The 19,931-nt window shown below is 39.3% G+C and overlaps 1 protein-coding gene and 1 pseudogene across 13 annotated transcripts in view; both read right to left on the bottom strand.

Annotated features, from left to right (window-relative positions):
• GCFC2 (GC-rich sequence DNA-binding factor 2) overlaps nt 1-19,477 on the bottom strand; it is a 54,005-nt gene extending 34,528 nt beyond the window's left edge. For 9 of the 13 annotated variants that reach the window (XR_008289422.1, XR_008289419.1, XR_008289416.1 and 6 more), the window contains exons 1-5: nt 19,099-19,476; nt 15,877-16,002; nt 11,409-11,633; nt 10,188-10,285; nt 7,060-7,175 (exon numbers count right to left, since the gene is read on the bottom strand). Coding sequence is in view for 4 of the 13 variants with exons in the window: in XM_027072113.2 (XP_026927914.1) it covers nt 6,698-6,710; nt 7,060-7,175; nt 10,188-10,285; nt 11,409-11,633; nt 15,877-16,002; nt 19,099-19,369 (849 nt within the window). In the remaining 9 variants the exon portion in view is untranslated. Of the gene's footprint in view, nt 1-5,082; nt 6,711-7,059; nt 7,176-10,187; nt 10,286-11,408; nt 11,634-15,876; nt 16,003-19,098 lie in introns of those variants that run through there. The other 4 variants (XM_027072113.2, XM_027072106.2, XM_015069981.3 and 1 more) reach the window with 4 other exon arrangements.
• On the bottom strand, nt 923-3,077 carry LOC113603151 (ragulator complex protein LAMTOR1-like; annotated as a pseudogene).
• Nucleotides 19,478-19,931: the final 454 nt, after the last annotated feature.

Below are 19,931 nucleotides of genomic sequence, written 5' to 3' on the forward strand. Positions count from 1 at the left end.
TTAATTTTTTGATTTGAGCCCACTCCGTTTTTTACTTAGAATAGAGCTAAAGGTCAATTTTTGTCAATTTTACTAATCTTTCACACAAAAAAACAAACCCAACTTTGTTGATTTTTTTGTTGTGTATTTTCTGTTACCTCTGCTTTGATCTTTATCATTTCCTTCCTTCTGTTAATTTTGCACTTAGTTCTTTTTCTAGTTCACTGAGGTGTAAAGTTAGGTTGTTGATTTGAGATCTTTCTTTCTTTCTAATATAAGTGTTTATTGCTATAAATTTCCCTCTCAGTAATGCTTTAGCTGTGTTCCCTGTTTTGGTATATTGAGCATTTGCTTTCATTTTTCTCAAGAGATTTTAAAATTTCTAATTTGATTTCTTCTTTGATCCACTAGCTGTTCAAATGTGGTTTAATTTCTACATATTTATGAATTTTTGCTTTTCTTCCTGACTTACAGTTTCATTCCATTGTGTTTGGAAAAGATACTTGGAAAGACTTCAATATTAAACTTGTTAAGACTTGTCTGTTACCTCACATTAGATCTACCTTGAAGAGTATTCCATGTGTGCTTGAAAAGAATGTATATTCTGCTGCTGTTGGGTAGAAATGTTCTGTATGTCTGGTTAGGTCCATTTTGTTCAAGATCGCAGTTTCCTCATTGATTTTCTGCCTGGATTTTCTATCCATTATAGAAAGTGGGATATTGAAATCTAGTATTATTACTGTATTACTATTTCTCTCTTCAGCTCTGTCAGTATTTGCTTTACACAGGTGCTGTAATGTTAGAGGCATATATAACTGTTTACTATAATTCCTGATAAACTGATCCCTTTATATCCTATGTCATTCTGTCTTTTAAAATAGTTTTTAAAGGGGAGCCTGGGTAGCTCAGACAGTTGAGCATCCCAACTTTGGCTCAGCCACGTTGGGCTCTGTGCTGACAGCTCAGAGCCTGGAGCCTGCTTCAAATTCTGTGTCTCCCTCTCTCTGCCCCTCCCCATCCTGCACTCTGTCTCACAAGTAGTTTTTATGTCACTACTGTTCTTTAGTGTACTATTTGCATGTGATATATTTCTCAATCCTTTCAATCTCACTCTCTATGTGTTCTTAAATCTACGTCAGTCTCTTACAGAATATAATTGGATTTTGATTTTTTTAATCCATTCAGCCATTCTGCTTTTTGACTGTAAAGTAATATTAATACAGAAGGACCTGCTATTGCCATTTTGTAAACTGCTTTTTTTTTTTAAAGTTTATTTTGAGAGCAAAAGCACCCATGCACACTACTGGGGGAGGGGCAGAGAGAGGGAGAGAGAGAATCCCAAGCAAGCTCCCTGCTGTTGGTGCTGAGCCTAATGTGAGGCTCAATCTCATGAACCTGTAAGATTATGACCTGAGCCAAAGTCAAGATTCGGATGCTCAATGAGGCACCCAGGTGCCCCTGTAAATTGTTGTCTAGCTTGTAGTTATTTTGTGCCTTTTCCTCTCTTGCTACCTTAGTGTTTTGAATTTGTAGTGACATGCCCTCAGTCTTTTCTCATTTTCTTTTGTGCTTCTATACATTTGTGTGTGTGCACACACCATGGGGATTACAAAAAACATCTCATAGTTCTAATAATCTATTTTAAGCTGATAACAACTTCAATCACATACAAAAATTCTTATTCCTTATTTCCTCCACTTGTTACTGATGTCCCAAATCATATTTAAACAATTTTTATTCATTAACAATGTTATAGTTTTTTGTGTTTATCTTTTAAATTTTATACCTGAACTGATTTTTACATCACCCTTAGAACACTACATGATTCTCTATTTGTCTACATACTTAATCTTTACCAGCTTTATATATATATATTTTAAACCAAAGCTGTGTCAAATTATTATTTTCTTTAAGTAAACTCTACACCAAACATGGGACTTGAACTCACAACCCTGAAATCAAGAGTTGCATGCTCGCCTACTGACTAAGCTAGTGAGGCACCCCAGACAGCCTTAGATTTTCATATGCTTCATGCTACTGGCTGGCCTCCTTCCATTTGAACTCGAAGGACTTTTTTTTTTTTTTTTTTTTTAAGTACACTTCCTTTATTCAGGGTGATAAACCAAACCAGAATCCCAAACATGTAAAAACCCAAGGTGCTAGAAATACAAAATTAATTCACATTCAAACTTGTCCAGACCCTGGCCACAAACCCTAGTGAGGTGCATGTGAATACTAAGTCATGGAGAGGGGGACAGGAGTGAGGCCAAGAGAAAGGGTAGAAAGGGGCTCCCATAGTCCCCCTAGGGATCACTTCATAGTGGTACCTCTACCTTCCCAGTGACAGTGAAGGCTAAGTCCTAACCTTTTAACCCCCACCCATCCCTAGCCAGGGCTTTGAATGCCAGTCCCAAATGGTTTTACCCTCTCTTGCCCCATCATCACTTGCTCAGACTTCCAGCCTCACTCTTCTCCTCCTCCATACTCTTCTCTGTGATTAGTACCAGATTAGGGTACTATTTGAACTACAGTGAAACTAGGGTAGAGAAGTTAGGTACTACTTGAACTACAGTGAAGCAGGGTAGAGACAGGTGAAAAAAAGAGCAGTCCAAGAATCTCCCTCTTCATGGGATCCCAAACTATACAATCAGCTCCTCTTTCGTGTCTGCTTGGATTTGAGAAAGTGCACTGTAGGCATAAGCAGCTATCCTGGAGACCCACTGCAAGTCAGAAAAGGAGATGGGCTTGCTGGCCAGCACTTGGGACTGGCTGGTAAGACATGGCAGCGGCAGCAGCTTCTTCCAGTGGGTTAGGCTGCTCAGCACAGCCAAGTGGGTGCCGTACTCCCTTGCCTGGCCCGTGTACTTGTGCTGCTTCATGCCCTGGGAGTCTGTAGCAGACACGTCAATGATATTGCTGGCTCCCTTAGCAAGCATGGGGAGAGCAGGGCCTGCTCATCTATGTGAGTGGAAGGCAGGCTGGTAGTTGGGCTCAGCTCCATTGAAGGCTTTGGTAGGGCTTCTAGGGTCAAGCAGTAGCAACTGCTCCTCTTGATCTTTATCTCAGTCCTTATTCTCACTTCTCTAGCAGTAACCCATGGCTGAGTTCAAGTGTTCAAGTTGCGCCGAGGAGGGACATGTCCAATGGCAGCCCTTTTAGTCACATCTTGAAGGACTCTCTTTTTTAAAAAAATTCTAATATTTGTCTGTTTTTTATTTATTATTTTATTATATTTTTAATGTAATTTATTGTCAAGTTGGCTAATATACACTGTATACAGTGTGCTCTTGGTTTCGGGGGTAGATGCCCATGACTCATTGCTTACATACAACACCCAGTGCTCATCCCAGTGCCCTCCTCAATGCTCATCACCCATTTTCCCCTCTCCCCTCCCATCAACCTTTCTGCCTCCCCCCTATCACCCCTCAGTTTGTTCTCTATATTTAAGAGTCTCTTATGGTTGTAATAAATGATTTCACATCATGATCCCATCTATGACCTAAGTCATATACAGATTATATCCTTTTAACAGAAGCTAAAACATAAAAAGGAAAAATGATCTGCTTAAGGTTACTTATTGAGTCAAAGACATAGAACTCAAATATAAGCTTTCTGTTATTTAATTCTTGTTCAACTTTTTTTTTTTTTTTTTTTAAATTTACATCCAAGGTAGTTAGCATACAGTGCAACAATGATTTCAGGAGTAGATTCCTTAGTGCCCCTTACTCACTTAGCTCATCCCCCCTCCCACAACCCCGCCAGTAACCCTCTGTTTGTTCATATTTAAGAGTCTCTTAGGTTTTGCCCCCCTCCCTGTTTTTATATTATTTTTGTTTCCCTTCCCTTATGTTCATCTGTTTTGTCTCTTAAAGTCCTCATATGAGTGAAGTCATGATATTCGTCTTCCTCTAATTTCACTTAGCATAATATCCTCCAGTTCCATCCATGTAGTTGCAAATGGCAAGATTTCATTCTTTTTGATTGCTGAGTAATTCTCCATTGTATATACATACACCACATCTTCTTTATCCATTCATCCATCAATGGACATTAGGGCTCTTTCCATTCTTGGTTATTGTTGATACTGCTGCTATAAACACTGGGGTGCATGTGCCCCTTCAAAACTGCATACCTGTATCTCTTGGATAAAAACCTAGTAGTGCAATTGCTGGGTTGTAGGGTAGTTATATTTTTAATTTTTTGAGGATGCTCCATACTGTTTTCCAGAGTGGCTGCACCAGCTTGCATTCTCACCAGCAGTGCAAAAGAGATCCTCTCTCTCCGCATCCTCACCAACATCTGTTGTTGTCTGAATCGTTAATGTTAGCCATTCTGACAGGTGTGAGGTGGTATCTCATTGTGGTTTTGATTTGTATTGCCCTGATGATGAGTGATGTTGAGCATTTTTTCATGTGTTGGTTGGCCACCTGGATGTCTTCTTTGGAGAAGTGTCTATTCATGTCTTTTGCCCATTTCTTCACCGGATTATTTGTTTTTGGTGTTGAGTTTGAGTTCTTTATAGATTTTGGATACTAACCCTTTATCTGATATGTCGTTTACAAATATCTTCTCCCACTCCATCAGTTGCCTTTTAGTTCTGCTGAGTGTTTCCTTCGCAGTGCAGAAGCTTTTTATTTTGATGAGGTCCCAACAGTTCATTTTTGCTTTTGTTTCCCTTACCTCTGGAGACATGTTGAGTAAGAAGCTGCTGTGGCCAAGGTCAAAGAGGTTTTTGCCTGCTTTCTCCTCAAGGATTTTGGGTTTTCTGTCTTACGTTGAGGTCTTTCATCCATTTTGAGTTTATTTTTTGTGTGTGATGTAAGAAAGTGGCCCAGGTTCTTTTTTCTGCATGTCGCTGTCCAGTTTTCCCAGCACCATTTGCTGAAGAGACTGTCTTTATTCCATTGGATATTCTTTCCTGCTTTGTCAAAGATTAGTTGGCCATATACTTGTGGGTCTATTTCTGGGTTCTCTGTTCTGTTGATCTGAGTGTCTGTTTTTGTGCCAATGTTTATTTTTGAGAAAGAGAGAGAATGAGAGAGAATGAGAGAGAATGAGAGAGAATGAGAGAGCGAGCAAGCAGGGGAGGGGCAGAGAGAGAGGGAGATACAGAATCCGAAGCAGGGTCCAGGCTCTGAGTCGTCAGCACAGAGCCTGACGTGGGGCTTGAACCCATGAACTGCAAGTTCAAGACCTGAGCTGAAATCAGCGTTTAACTGAATGAGCCACCCAGGTGGTCCTTGAAGGACTTGTAATAACAATTTTTTGTAAGGCAATTCTAATGGTGATGGACTCCCTTGGTTTTTACTTATCTGAGGTCTTTATTTTTCCTTCATTGTTGAAGGACATTTTTACTGGTTATAATTATCTTGGCTGGGAGTTTCTTTCAGCACTTTGTACACATCATCCCAGTCCTTCCAGCTTCTAAAGCTTCTGTTGAGAAATCTACTGATAATCTTAGGGGGATCCCTATTACGTGAAAAGGTGCTTTTGTCTCGCTGCTTTCAAATTTTTTTCTGCCTTTGAAAATCTGATTGTCTCAGTGTGAGCTTCTCTGGTTTATCCTTCTAATCTTTTGAGCTTGAACCTGGATGTCTACTTCCTTTCTCAGATTGGTAAGTTTTTGGCCATTAGATCTTCAGACAAGTTCCTGCTCCACTCTCTTCTCCTATGTGGACTTCCATAATGTGTACATTGTTCTGCTTGATGTGTCCTGTAAGTACCTTATGTTTTCTTCACTCTTTTTTCTTTCTGTTCCTCTGCCTTGTAATTTCAAACCAATGGCCTTTGATGTTACTGCTTCTTTCTTCTGCTGGATCAAGTAGGTTGTTGACCCCCTCTAGTGAATTTTTCAATTCACTTACTGTATTGTTTGGCTACAGAATTTTTTTTTTTAATAGTTTTGTTTTGTTGATATTCTCACCTTGTTCATGTATTGTTTCCCTAATATTGTTGTGTGTATTCTCTTATAGCACATTCAGCTTCTAGAAGTAGATTATTCTGAATTGTTTGTCAAGTAATTCATAGATCTCGGTTTCTTTAGAATTGGTTCTAGAGATTTATTTTGCTCCTTTGGTTGTGCCAGGTTTCCCGATTTCTCCGTCTCTTGTTATTTTTTGTTGTTGTCTTGTACATTTGAAAATGCACTTAAGGGAAATAGCTTCATATAGTGGAAGAACATCACCAATCAGCCTGGCTAGAGATTTGGAGGGCAGGGAGAGGTCTTCTCAAATCTTTTACAAGGAATACATCTCTTCTGGGTTTCTATATGAAACTTCCCTATATGAATTTGTGGGTTTTTTAGGTGTTTGTAGTCTCTTGCTCCCTTTGGTGTTTGTCTGAAGTCCTCTAGGCTTTCTGGGTGTGCAGCAACTGAGCTCTCTTTTGTTCTCTGTGGCCCCCAGATATCCAAGGTATGACATTCAGGATGCTGACATAGCCAAGGCAGGAAACAGTCCCTCAGGCAGTTCCTCCAAAAGCCCAAACATTAGATGTATGTTTCACTCTTCTTTTTTCCCTCTCAATGGACAGGCTGTGAGCTGGGCTTTTTTGTTCTCTCACAAGCAGTGTGGGCTTGCAAGAGTGGCTGATGCCACTGAAATGAAATGGCTTTTCTTACCCATTACAATGTGGCTCTTGGCTTTGAGCTTGTTTGGGGTAGTACAACTTTCTAACTGGTTTCTGGAGTTCTCATAAAGGCTTTTTGGACTGTATATTGCTAAGTTGGTATTCTAGGAAGAAATGAGGTATGGAGTTTCCTACTATGGCATCTTGCCATCATTCCCAACTTATTATTTTTAAAAATTAAAGGTTATTTAACAATGCAGATAAAAGCTTACAAAAATATTAAAATAAGAATTTAATACTTATGAATTTTAACCATGTGGTATCTATTATAAAGATTAAAATGACCTATATAGAAAGGAAATCAATTGTACTAGTGGGGTAACACAGGTGATGCTATTTTTTCCTACAAATATGTTTAATATTAGTGTTTGTATTTAATAATTAAAAAGAACATAGTGCTTTTTTCACTATTAAATGTCTGGGACAAATTATTTTAAAATCAATACTACTTACCTAGTATTTAATTGCTTCTTTATAATTTCTAAATTTACTGGTGGAAATGAAGTGGAAGCATCAACCTTCTTCACTGTCTGAGATTCACTGCTGTAGGAAAGATCTAGGTCTTGTCCCTAAAAATATGAAAATTTGTATTGTTTTAAAAAACTCGTTAATCTTACAAATATCAACAGCATGAGAGAAGACTGGGTATCCAATGTCTCACCAGCTCAAAATTCCATACCTTTGACATTTTTCGTAGTTACAATAAAACGTTTTTATAATTCTCACAGTTTTAAAATATGGAACTTTAAATATGCATGCAAGAGGCAAATTACAAAATCTTACTTTTCACAAAAGCTTGCTTTTTGGTTATTATTTATTTTAGAGAAAGAGACAGTGCACAAGTAGGGAGAGGGGCAGAGGGAGAGACAGTGGGAATCTTAAGCAGGTTCCATGCTCAGTGAGGAGCCTGACGTGGGGCTCAATGCCATGACCCCGGGATCACGACCTGAGCCGAAATCAAGAGTTAGACCCTCGACCAAATGAGCCACCTGGATGCCCCCCATATTATGCAATTTTAAAGTTAGTTATAACTATGTAATAGAAACAGGGGAAAACATTTATAACATGTCAAGCAAACAAACCAGAATTTGAAATTGTATGCTATTGTGGTTCCCAAACTACATGCCAAGGCATCCACGTGAACTCAAAGGGATGCTATGAAATATTTTAAATATACATTTTATTTATTTGAAAAAAAATTTTTTTAATCTTTATTTTTGAGAAAGAGAGAGAGAGACAGAGCATGAGCAGGGGAGGAACAGAGAGAGAAGGAGACACAGAATCCAAAGCAGGCTCCAGGCTCTGAGCTGTCAGCACAGAGCCTGACACAGGGCTTGAACCCACGAACTGCGAGATCATGACCTGAGCTGAAGTCGGACGCTTAACCAACTGAGCCACCCAGGTGCCCTTAAATATACATTTTAAATATGAATGTTTTAAATATTTTCAGGGAATACATATTCATCATTTATTGAACTACTAGTTTTAACTAGTTCATAGCTCCAACATTAGATTGTGCTACAGTCCTTTGATGAAGTCTTATTAGCGAAGGTGAGTTTTTGGTGGATGTAATAAAAAGCAAGTACCTACTGAAAATCAATTTAGAAAGGAGAATGGCAGTGTCTAATCTTGAGGTGTCATGCAGTGCCCAAGAGGTGCACACATTTCATTAGTAAGTGTGGTTATTTAAAAATGAAATTAAAAGGTTTTTTTTCTTCAATTTATCAGTGTTATTGTTTCCAAAGACTACTGAGTTATTAGGACATAAATAGTATTAAATTCTATCGCCCTAAGTACTCAATAAATGGAATTGCTTTAGTACTTCTTTTGGCCTAAGGGCATCAGAATAAAGTTAAAGACACTGTGGGTTCCATGAATGGGAAGTCTGGGAATTTCTGATATACACTATGCCTATAATTAAACAAATACTTAAAAAGGAATTATGCAAACCTGAGCAGAGTAAGGACTGTGACATGTTTTTTTCTCCAAGTATTTTTTTTTCATGCTGTTGCTACACTGATTTTACTAAAAAGGGGAGGGGGAACCTAAATCTATTATAGTTATAAAAATAGCCCTCTAAATCATTTCTCTGGTCAGAGATTTCTAAATATTGTTACAACCAAAGACTTACCTTTACTTAGCTTCTTAGTTTTAATAACACAGAGATCTTAACAATACTTTATTTAGAAGAGCAAATAATCTTTCAAAGCACTGTTTTTTGCTTTGTTTCTTGTGTGTGTGCAAGGAGGGGAGGGGCAGAGGGAGAAATTCTTAAGCAGGCTCCATGTCCAGTGCGAAACCCAACATGAGATCTCATGACTATGAGACCATGACTGGGGCTGAAATCAAAAGTCGGACACTTAACCAACTGAGCCACTCAGGTGTCCCTCAAAGCATTACTGTTAAACAGATTAAAAAATAATAACTTTATGTAATGTATCAGCACTTTATTTTAAATCATTATGATTTTGAGACTTATAGCCACCTACTCATGTAGGTAACATTATCTTCCCATTTTATTGATGAAAAAACAGATTTAGAAACTTTGGGGAGCCTCGGTAGCTCAGTCTATTAGGCATCTGACTTCGGCTCAGGTCATGATCTCATGGCTCCTGGGTTCAAGCCCTGCATCGAGCTCTGTGCTGACAGCTCAGAGCCTGGAGCCTGCTTCAGATTCTGTGTCTCCCTTTCTCTCTGCTCCTCCCCGCTCACACTGTGTCTCTTTCTCAAAAATAAACACACACACACACACACACAAAAAAAAAAAAAAAAAAAAGAAAAGAAAATTAAATAATTTGCTCAAAGTTTCACAAATATTTATTGACCACTCACAACATTAGGCACAGAAGGATAAAACACTGAATAGTTCATAACTGTCGACCTCACGGAGCATATATTTCAGTGGTATAGCCAGAACCCAAATCCAGGACTTTTGAGCTCAAGAACAATTATTTTTTTTTATTAGTTTTGCTCTAAACATATTTGTTTAAACTTTACATTTACACACCTACCGTACGTTGCAGTCACCATAAAACTAAAGATAAAAAAAACATGGTCCCCTTAAGTGGCCTAATAATATGTGGAAGGTGTTTATAATCTAGTGGGAAAAGAACATGGTATGTAAGTTGTAGTGAGTTGAACAGTGACCGAAAGATACGTCTATGTCCTAACCCCTAGAACCTGTGAATATGATGTACTTGGAAAAAGAGTCTCTGTGTTTGTAATTAAGCAAAGTATCTCAAGATGGGAACATCCTGCATTATCTAAGTGGGCCCTAAATCCAATGTTAAGTGTTCTTGTAAAAGACACATAGAAGCACAGAGAAGAAGGCCATGTGAAGGAGACAGCAAGGGGTTATGCAGTCACAAAGCAAGGAACACCTGAGTGACCAGAATTTGAAAGACAAGAGAAGATTCTTGCCCCTAGGTCTTCAAAGGGTGCACAGTCCCGCTAACACCTTGCTTTCAGATTTCTAGCCTCCACAACTGTGAGAAAAATCAATGTCTATTTTAAGCCATCAAATTTGTGATAATTTGTTATAGCAGCCACAGAAAATACACATGGTATAAAAAAATTATTACCTTTGTGATTTTAACTGCTTTCCTCATCTGCTGCCGTTCCCAAATATCTTGAGTTTCATCTTCCTGACTTTCTTCACTTGTTTCTTCATTTCTAGGTGCTAGGGGAAAAAAAAAAAATCATGAATGGTATTTATCCCTTCTAATAGCATCAGCTAACATTTTTGGGGGGCTTATAATGTGCTGCTGGCTTAGCAGCTTTACATATGTTAACTTATCCTTCACAATTCAGGGAAGAAAGCACTATTATCATCCTTATTTTATAATGAGGACACTCCTATCAGGAATTTAATAATAACTTGTCTGAGGAATGTGCTGAAGTGGAGACCTGAATCTGGGAATCTGTACTCATCACCAAACTGTCCCACTAAAAACACTTCCATAGTTTCACATATGGAGAAAAAAACTTGAAAAAAAATGAAACATTTGGTATTCCTTAACAGAGATTATAAATTCTTTTTTTAAAATGCTTATTTATCTTGAGAAACAGCAAGAGCCCACAGACGAGCAGGGGAGGGGCAGAAAGAGAAGCAGAGAATCCCAAGCAGGCTCTGCGCTCGATCTCATGAACCATGAGATCATGACCTGAGCGGAAATCAAGAATCAGATGCTTAACCTACTGAGCCACCCAGGTGCTCCCAGAGATTATAAATTCTACCTGAGAATCTAAATATTGAAAAATAATTTCTGGGTTATAAAGAACCAAAAGTCTCATTCCGAAAAAAATATTATTTGAAATGACAAAAATTTTAGTAAAACATATTATTGTTTATAAATGAGAAATGTGAGAATAGTTCCTTTGAGACCCAAAGACTATTGGGTGAGGAAATTTTTTATTAGAGCAGGGGAGATTTTAATAAATGAAGCCTAAAATCTCTGTATATGCTTCCATGTTAAAAAAAAAATCTTTACAAAGGTTATAATGAAAGTTTTCAATGTCAAAAATAAGACTGCACAATTTTTTAATCTGTCAAAAAAGATCAAGTGGAGGTCAGACAATATTAAATATTATTACACGTTATGTTTGGTAATAGTATTTTAATAGATTTATCTTTTACAGACTATGATGTCATTGACCAAATTGGTATTAAATAAAAACCAACTTCTAACACCTTTTAAAATATGAGACATTACATTAAGTTTTTATGGAGATTTGATCATGATAGTATATTCCAGCGAAAAATCCCTTAATGTTCACATATTGTAAATAAGTTAAGTATGTACTTGTTTCATCAGCCATCCTTTGTCTAAGTGTTTGAGGCTTTGGGGTAAACGGTATTCTCTTTTCATGGTCATCAGGCTCACTCTCAGGATCTTCATCACTGTTTTTCTTCATCCCAGTGATGACAGAGGTATGTTTTACATCCAAAGAAATATAGTCATCTTGGGTCCTGGCCAATTCACGTTTCCTGCGGGCTGCCTGAATAAAAGCTGCCTCAGGGATATTTACTGAAAGAAACAAAGGAGACACTGAAAACCAAGCACCAACAGGAATACATATTCCCTGTATTTAAATAAAATAAGAAGGCACATTTTTCTAATTTTTTCACTATTCTGATAGAATGTAACTACACAGCTCAAAACTTACATCCATTATGAAAGAAAATTATTTTTATAGAGATTAAATGTAAATCAGAAAATTAACCAAGCCTAGAAGTTTCAGAAAATATACTGATACCACTTCATTTTATCTTTGAGCTCTCTTATTCATCGGATGTTGTTGCTGACTTTTTGTTGAGGGGTATTTCTCACTTCCAGAAGCTCTGAGATTGTGAGGGGAGTAGGGATGTGGAGAGCTGAACATGGAGTTGCTGAGTCAATGAGAACTGAGACGGGAGAATGATGGGGGAGAGGCCAGTTAAGACTCACAAAGACGGACGCTGTATTATGCCCTGCCCTACCCCAGACCATCCAAGCATATAGGGAGTGAGAAAGAGACTAAAACCACACAGTCAACTCGGTCTCTAAGGTCCTGTGGTGATTTCCACATGAATAAGTGAAAAAGCGTAAAGAAAATAATCAGGCTCATTGAAGAATATTTAAGTGACAACTTTTAATAGAGCCTTGCTTTAGTTCATTAGTTTTTTGTTTTCATGTTTACTTTTGAGAGAGTGAGAGCATGGGTGGAGTAGAGAGAGCGAGACAGAGGATCCAAAGCAAGCTCTGTGTCGACAGCACAGATGTGGGACTCAAACTCACGAACTGTGAGATCATGACCTGAGCCGAAGTCCGATGCTCAACCAACTGAGCCACCCAGACGCCCCTAGTTTTAGTTATTTTATAGAGTATAAACCACATTAATGTGGACTCTTCCAACTCAAAACAATGCATGATCTAAGCTGAAATTTATCTTAACTTTCTGGAAAAAGAACAGTTTCTTAAGCAAAATACTAAGGTAAACAAAATGGGAAAAGAAATTTTCACTACTTGAAGCACTTCAAAATGTTAATTAGGGATTTCAAGCCACCAAGGCTCAAGTAAAATGTTCTAAACTTTACCACAAACTGATCCAGATTCTTTTTTTTTTTTCTTTTTTCTTAATGTTTACTTTTGAGAGAAAGGGAAAGAGACCCAGAGCATGAGCGGGGAAGGGGCAGAGAGCGAGCGAGACACAGAGTCCAAAGCAGGCTCCAGGCTTTGAGCTGTCAGCACAGAGCCTGATGTAGGGCTTGAACCCACGAACTGCAAGTTCATGCATGACCTGAGCTGAAGTCAGATGTTTAATTGACTGAGCCACCGAGGCACCCATGATCCAAATTCTTTGAGAAACAGAAAAGGTCATGTGCCTGGAGACGTGAAAATGTTCCAACTTTTGAAACAGAAAAAAAGAGACAATTCAGAAATTACTGACCAAAATGCTTGACACCGGTCCTAAGGAAAACAAAAAGTACTTGAATTATGAAATGATAAGTGGTGATCACTAAAAATCAGTATGTTCATTAAGAACAAGGAATATCAAATCAAGTGATTTACTTTTTATAGACTAGTACTAATTTATAGATTAAGATCAGGGAAATGATGCAGGTCAGATGTTTCTCCATCCTCCCAAAGCATTTAATAGTTTCCTTGTGGATAATGTTAAAATACGTGGGGAAAATTACATATTGCACTGGATTCTTAAGTGGCTGAATAATTACTAAAAAAAAAAAGTTGATCATGAAGCACTGTAGTCATCAGCTACAGGGCCTCTGTATTTTGTCTTGTCTGCACTGCCCCTGTTTTAATGATCTTAATGTGATATGAAGATAAAAAGACATGTCTTTAAAGCTTGGAGGGACAGCTAATATAACCTAAAACAGAATTAAGACTCAAAACCTTCACAACCGGCTATATAGCATTTCTTGATGCTGGTTACACATTAGTATCACCTGGGGATCTTGATAATTTACTGGCACCCAAGCTCCCCATCCCAGAGATTCAGATTCAGTTGATCTGAGGTGGAGCTGAGCAACAGTGTATTTTTACAGCCCTCTGGGAAACTTATTGTAAAATCAGGGTTAAGATGATATACTCAGGTTCAAATACTCAAGTGTATGAATACAAAAACAGAAATACTTGAAGTGGAAATCATGTTTGCAAATGACTTGGCGGGGTTTAATAAGTCACAAGAATGGACTCAGCAGTGAGATACTAGTTGTACATAAAGCTAATCCTCTCTCAAGCTACAATAAAGAAGTAAAATTTCAAGAGTATTATCCTCTCTTGTGTAGGCACCAACATCTAGCTCAAAGGTTCCCACAGAGCAGATGCTGCCCAGACATAGAATGAATTAATAAAGTTAGCATACTGCTGTATAATAACAACATGCAGATTTATAAGTTAAATAATTTTCACATATATCATCTTATCTAAGGAGTAGAGATTGAGATCATGCTCCATGAGTAACACACTGTATCTGCAACAACATCAAGGCAGAATTTCACTACTGGATCATTCTAATAATTCCACTGTCTGAACAAAAAAATAAATGCACTCCTTGGTCCATGTACCAATCTCCAAACTTCTCCCATGCCTTCATATTTTCTCCAGAAGAAAAAAAATGTATCCCTCACAGAACAAGTTTTCAACTCTCAGTGCTTCTGAAACGCACATTTCAGAACAGAAAATTCTTCTCTGTGCTGTACTGTCCTGTACTCTGAGAGACACTTATCATTTCTTGTCTCTAGGGCACTACAGGCCAACAATACCTCAGTCACAATGATGATTAAAAACTATCCCACACATTTGCAAACACTGTCTTCTGTCCTTAGGTGGACATTGCTATCAACACTTTATAACTACTGGCTTAAAAGGCCTAATGTGCCATCTTCTATAGCAGTACTGTGACCATTTAAATTTATCCAAATTCAAAATCCAGTTCCTTAGTTGCATCAGCCACATTTCAAGAGCTCCACAGCTCTATGTGGCTAGCAGCTAATGTACTGGACAATGAAGATACAGACCGTTTTCATCATCAAAGAAAGTTTTATTGGACAGCCCTCTATCTAGAATCTAGACAAGGCCTCACCTATCTACTAGGTTTCAATTCTTAATACTGGTTTCATCATTAAGCACTTTTGTACCTTGTGAACTTGTATAAGAAAAAAAAAATTACAAGAGCCACTGTTTGTTATTTAATGTTGATAAAGCAGTTATTACTACGTTGCAAGTGTTTAAAAACGCATTTAGGGGCGCCTGGGTGGCTCAGTCCGTTTGAGCGTCCGACTTCGGCTCAGGTCATGATCTGATGGCTCAGAGCCTGGAGCCTGTTTTGCATTCTGTGTCTCCCTCTCTCTCTGCCCCTTCCCAGCTCATGCTCTGTCTCTGTCTCTCAAAAATAAATAAATGTTAAAAAAAATGTGTAAAATAAAAAAAAATGTATTTAAACAATTTTAATTTATTTCTTTTATAAAACTACATAATTTTATTTTCTCAGAAGGGGTCCCAGACTTTATGAGACTGACAAGAGTCCACAGCACAAAACAAGTTACAAATCCTTAAGCTTGAGTAATAAGCCAGAAAAATATTTTCAGCTCTGTGAGCCATCAGTTCTCTGGTACAGCTTCTAAACTCTGTCGCTGTAGAGCAAAAGCAGCCACAGACACTTATTTGCAAAAGCAGGTGATGGATCATATTTGGTTCACAAGTGGTAATTTACCAAGCCCTGAACTGGACTGATCTTTCTAAAAGACAAAGATGGTCATGCCATTTATTTGCATAAAATTTTCAGTAGTTCTCCAAATCCTGTATTATCTGACTCCAATTTGTCTCTCTGCATTTTTTGTTCTTCCTCTATCTTACGCTCCAACCAAATATTTTCATTCCAACAACTATTTTTAGTTCTCTGCATATGCTATGTTGTCTTCCCTAGAGTTTTACATTTGCTATGTCCTGTACCCCAAACATCCTAACAAATTCTTACCACCCTTCAGATATTGGCATTAATCACCAAGTGTAGCACACTGGTTAAGAACACAGGTTCTGGGGCAGATTGCCTGGGTCTGAATCCTGGCTCTGCCTCTTACAAGCAGTCTGACCTTGGGCGTGTCATGTAATGGAAAAGAGCAGTCAAATCTGGCACTTAGACAATCATTAGTAATGATGTACTTGCCTCATACTTCACTAGAGTTAGTTGTGTTACCAATAATAAGAACCACTGATATAGAAAATACTATTAGAAATAAAGTTAACCAAAATCACAATATTTACCAACCTATTGATGAAAATTCCTCTTCCAGAGAGCTAGAGCTGTTGGATGATGAACTGTGATCATCTTTACTTTCTGGGGAATGATGTGTTTCACTCTCTTCATCCGTTGAAAGAGCAACCATTCTGGATTCTAAAAGGACATTTTTTGAATATAACAAAGAGTCAAGATAGTGTAATCAATAACCTAAATTCTACACAACACATAGCATATATACAGTACAGTGTTTTAATTTTCCTCCATGTATTTGAAGCAATGTACAGATCTTTCTCCATTTCCATTGTTTCTGAAACCAATGGATGATCTAATACATGTACAGACTTACCCTATTTATACAATCTACTTATCTAATAAAATATTCTCTTAAAAGATACAGTGAGAAAAGGAAACCATACAGAAAAAAAAGACAACAAAAAGTGAAGGCACGTTTAAAACAAGAAAGAAAAATAATGGTGGTGAAGTTGAAAAAAACCTAATGTACACTTACTATATGGTAGGCACTGAAATCTGCTTTACAAGGTCTATTTCACACAATTGTAGAATTTCACAATTCCGTAAAGTAAATGTCTGCTATTATTGATGAGGACATTAGGGACTAGAGAGGCTAAGTAACATGTCCAGTGTCACAAAGTTACTAAGTGGAGAAGAGGGCTTTCAATCTAATTTCACTCAACTCTGGAATTTAGACTCTCTTTATACCATACTTCAATGGCTGGTGGCAACCAGTCCTGTAATGAGCACTGTGGTCTCAAATCACGAATCTCTTTGCTTCTACTCTGTGATTTTGGGAAGGACAGTCTGCCAAACAGTCTATTAAACAAAGATAACATTAAGAGATAACACCCATAAGGGTGTTGTGAGAACTGAATGAACAAAATGTGAAGGAATTCATGGTATTATTGACAAGAAAGGGCTTGTCAGTTTACAATTATTTTGTATTTTTTTATGAATTTTAAAACTTAAAGACTACATACATAGTACTCTTTATCTTTTTTTTTAAAAATTTTTTTAATGTTTATTTTTGAAGGAGAGAGAGAGACAGAATGTGAGTGGGGGAGGGGCAGAGAGAGAGGGAGACACAGAATCAGAAGGAGGCTCTGGGCTCTGAGCTGTCAGTACAGAGCCGGATGTGGGGCTCGAACCCACGAACTGTGAGATCATGACCCGAGCCCAAGTCGGACGCTCAACCAACTGAGCCACCCAGGCACCCCAGTACTCTTTATCTTAAAAATGTCCCGCAATTAACAGATCTATGTAGAATTAAAAAAAAAAAAAAAAATCTGGAGTAAGATCAAAACTTAGAAGACAAAGGAATACAAGTACAGATTCCCTCTTTCTTTGCTACTATTTATGACAACCCCTACCTGTTCCCAAAGTGGATGAACACCAGAGCAGTGGTTCTTGGAGCATGGTCCATCAACCTCTGGAAGTCCCTAGGACCCTTTCAGAGGGTCTGCGAGTTCAAAACTACTCTCATCACAATATTAGCATGTTATTTGCCCATTTTAATCTGATGCTATTTATATAATGAAGCAATAGCAGAGGCGGGTAAAACTCTTGGCTTCTTAGTATATATCAAGACAGTGACAACAATGTGTAGTAGCAGCCATTGTATTCTTCACCACCATGCATTGCCAGAAAAAAAAAAATCCAGTTGCACTTACCATCCTCAATGCAGCAGTTAAAAGTCACTAACTTTATTAAATCGTGACCTTTGAGTCCACATCTTTTAAATATTCTGTGGAACAAAATGGAAGTGTGTATAAAGCACTTCCGGGTCACACTGAAACACAATGGTTGCCTCACTGAAAAGCACTTCTGTGAGCAGATGCAAGGTGAACTAGCCACGGTCTTCAAGGAGCAACACTATTTTACTTGAAAGAATGACAAATTCTAGTTATTTCTACATGTACACCTGACAAATTGTCTCAGAAATGAGCAAAGCTGTGCCTATCACTTCCAGAATTAGAGATTTCAAGTGAAAACTGGAATTTTGGAAAACATATCCTGCACCGTGAGCATCTTTGCAATACTTAAAGACTGATGATTAGCAGTAACACACTAACAGTAACAGATTTGGGGGGAGATACTGTATCATAAAATGTACCAACGTTTGCAAAATCTGTGAACCAATGCTTTCCATAGTTCGTGCATGATGTAACCAATCATGCATGGGCAAAAGTTCCATTCAAGTGCAAAACCGACCAGTGGATTTTAATGTAACAGACTGGGCAAAAAAACCTGACAGATAACTGTTTCAGCTGCTTGTTGCAAACTGACCTTTAAGAAAGTACTGTTTGTTGACCTTTGTTGTAACACCAAAGCAGAACACCCTCAATCATCTAAAAGGCTATTAAGTATTCCTATTACACCCTGTACCTGCGGTTTTCTTTTCATATTTCAAATGAAACAACCTATCACAAGACTGAATGCAGAAGTATCAAGATTTGAAAATGGAAAACAATGTCACTCACTAGTTTTTTGTAAAATAGTTACGTGGGAGAGAATTTTTTTTTAACCTCAAAACTAACTGAAAACTGCATTCTTATTAAGGTCCAATTCTAACTGGAACACATTTTATGTAAACATCTTCATGCTGCTTAAATTCTAGATTTAAAAACGCAAAGGTACTTCAAAACTACTGCACTGTAGTTCCCGCCATTATTGGTACAGTCTACGGCGTCTTCAATTCATTGTGCTACCTGGACATCCACCGTCGTTGTAATCTGCGTTCCTGCAAATAACTGATGAAAAACACAACAAGCAAAGGAAACGTGCCAAGTCTGTCACCTAGATTCTTCTGATGTACTATTCTGGTTAAGTGTTTTCTAGAAAGCTAACTGGGGACGTTTCCAAAAGTACATGAAACTTCCCCCTAACAGTACCAGAAAGCTTTTTTTTTTTTTTTAATTCTATGACGATTAGGTTCTTCGTAAACAGCAAGTACTGCACTAAACCTATAACTGGGGAGAGTTCACCCGACGGTGCGAACACATACGAGCCACAAACCCCAAAGGACTCTGTGGTCGCCCCAAGGAGCCCGACTTGGAGATGCGGGCAGCGGGCGAGTGAGTGCTGGGAAGCGTGCAGTCTGGCTCCAGGTCTCCGGAATTCAGCACTGCTGGAAGTTAGAGCGGTCACGGGAACCACCGGAGAAGCCCGAGGCCTCTTCCCGCAGCCCCGCCCCTCGCCCCGCGTCACGTCGGCTCCCCAGCAGCCCAGCCTCACCTGGGACGTCGGAGCCTTCAGCGCGCGGAGCCGCCCTCGCGGCGCGCCGGGAACTTGCCCACACTCGGCCACGACCGCGAGGGCCCCGGGCCCGAGCACGCCAGTCCGTCACCTCCGCGCGGCCCCCGCCACTGGGCGGCCCTTCCTCTGTAGGGCCCGGGGCCGCCTGCTCCCCCGGAGCCTCGGGTTCAGCAGACCGCTCCTCGGCGTCATCGCTATCACTGGAGTGGGCTCGGCGCTGCCGGAAAGTCCTCTTCGGCCTGTGAGCCATAGCTGAGGCCCGGGCGCCAAGCGCGCGGTCTCTTCCGGTACCCGCCTGCGGGATCTCTGGCGTCCACGCTGGTGCGCGCTCCCGCTTATAAGGCCTGGCCGCCGCGTGCGCGCGCTCGTTTCGCGCGCCGTCCGCGCCGCCTTCGCCCTGCGCATGCGTGTTCTGCCTCTTTTGCTCTTTCTATCGAGTTCGGTTCCCAGGGCCACCCTGGTTCCCTGGGCTGGCCTTGCAAAACGTTCTCTTTGCAAGGGTTGGCTGTGCTGTAGTGTTATGTGGTTGAAAGAGTCCCGTAGCCTCCTCGCGGTGAGCGCCACGATGGGCAGCACTCACAGGCTCTCCTTGTGCAAACCCTATCTAGGAATCAGGCACTATACACACATCCTAGACTGGAACTGCATCTGCTCTTCTCTCTCCAACCAAGAATTAAACAAAACACCTGAAGTGTGTGGGGGTGGGGGGTGGGGTGGGGAGGGTGGTGGGGAGATTGCTTCTGAAAGCTACACATAAATGATAGGTGCACGAATGAGCAAATATCAAACAAATGCTCTCAGGTGGCAAGGTT

Source organism: Acinonyx jubatus, chromosome A3, assembly GCF_027475565.1.
Source record: "Acinonyx jubatus isolate Ajub_Pintada_27869175 chromosome A3, VMU_Ajub_asm_v1.0, whole genome shotgun sequence".
In the NCBI taxonomy this organism is placed as follows: domain Eukaryota; kingdom Metazoa; phylum Chordata; class Mammalia; order Carnivora; family Felidae; genus Acinonyx; species Acinonyx jubatus.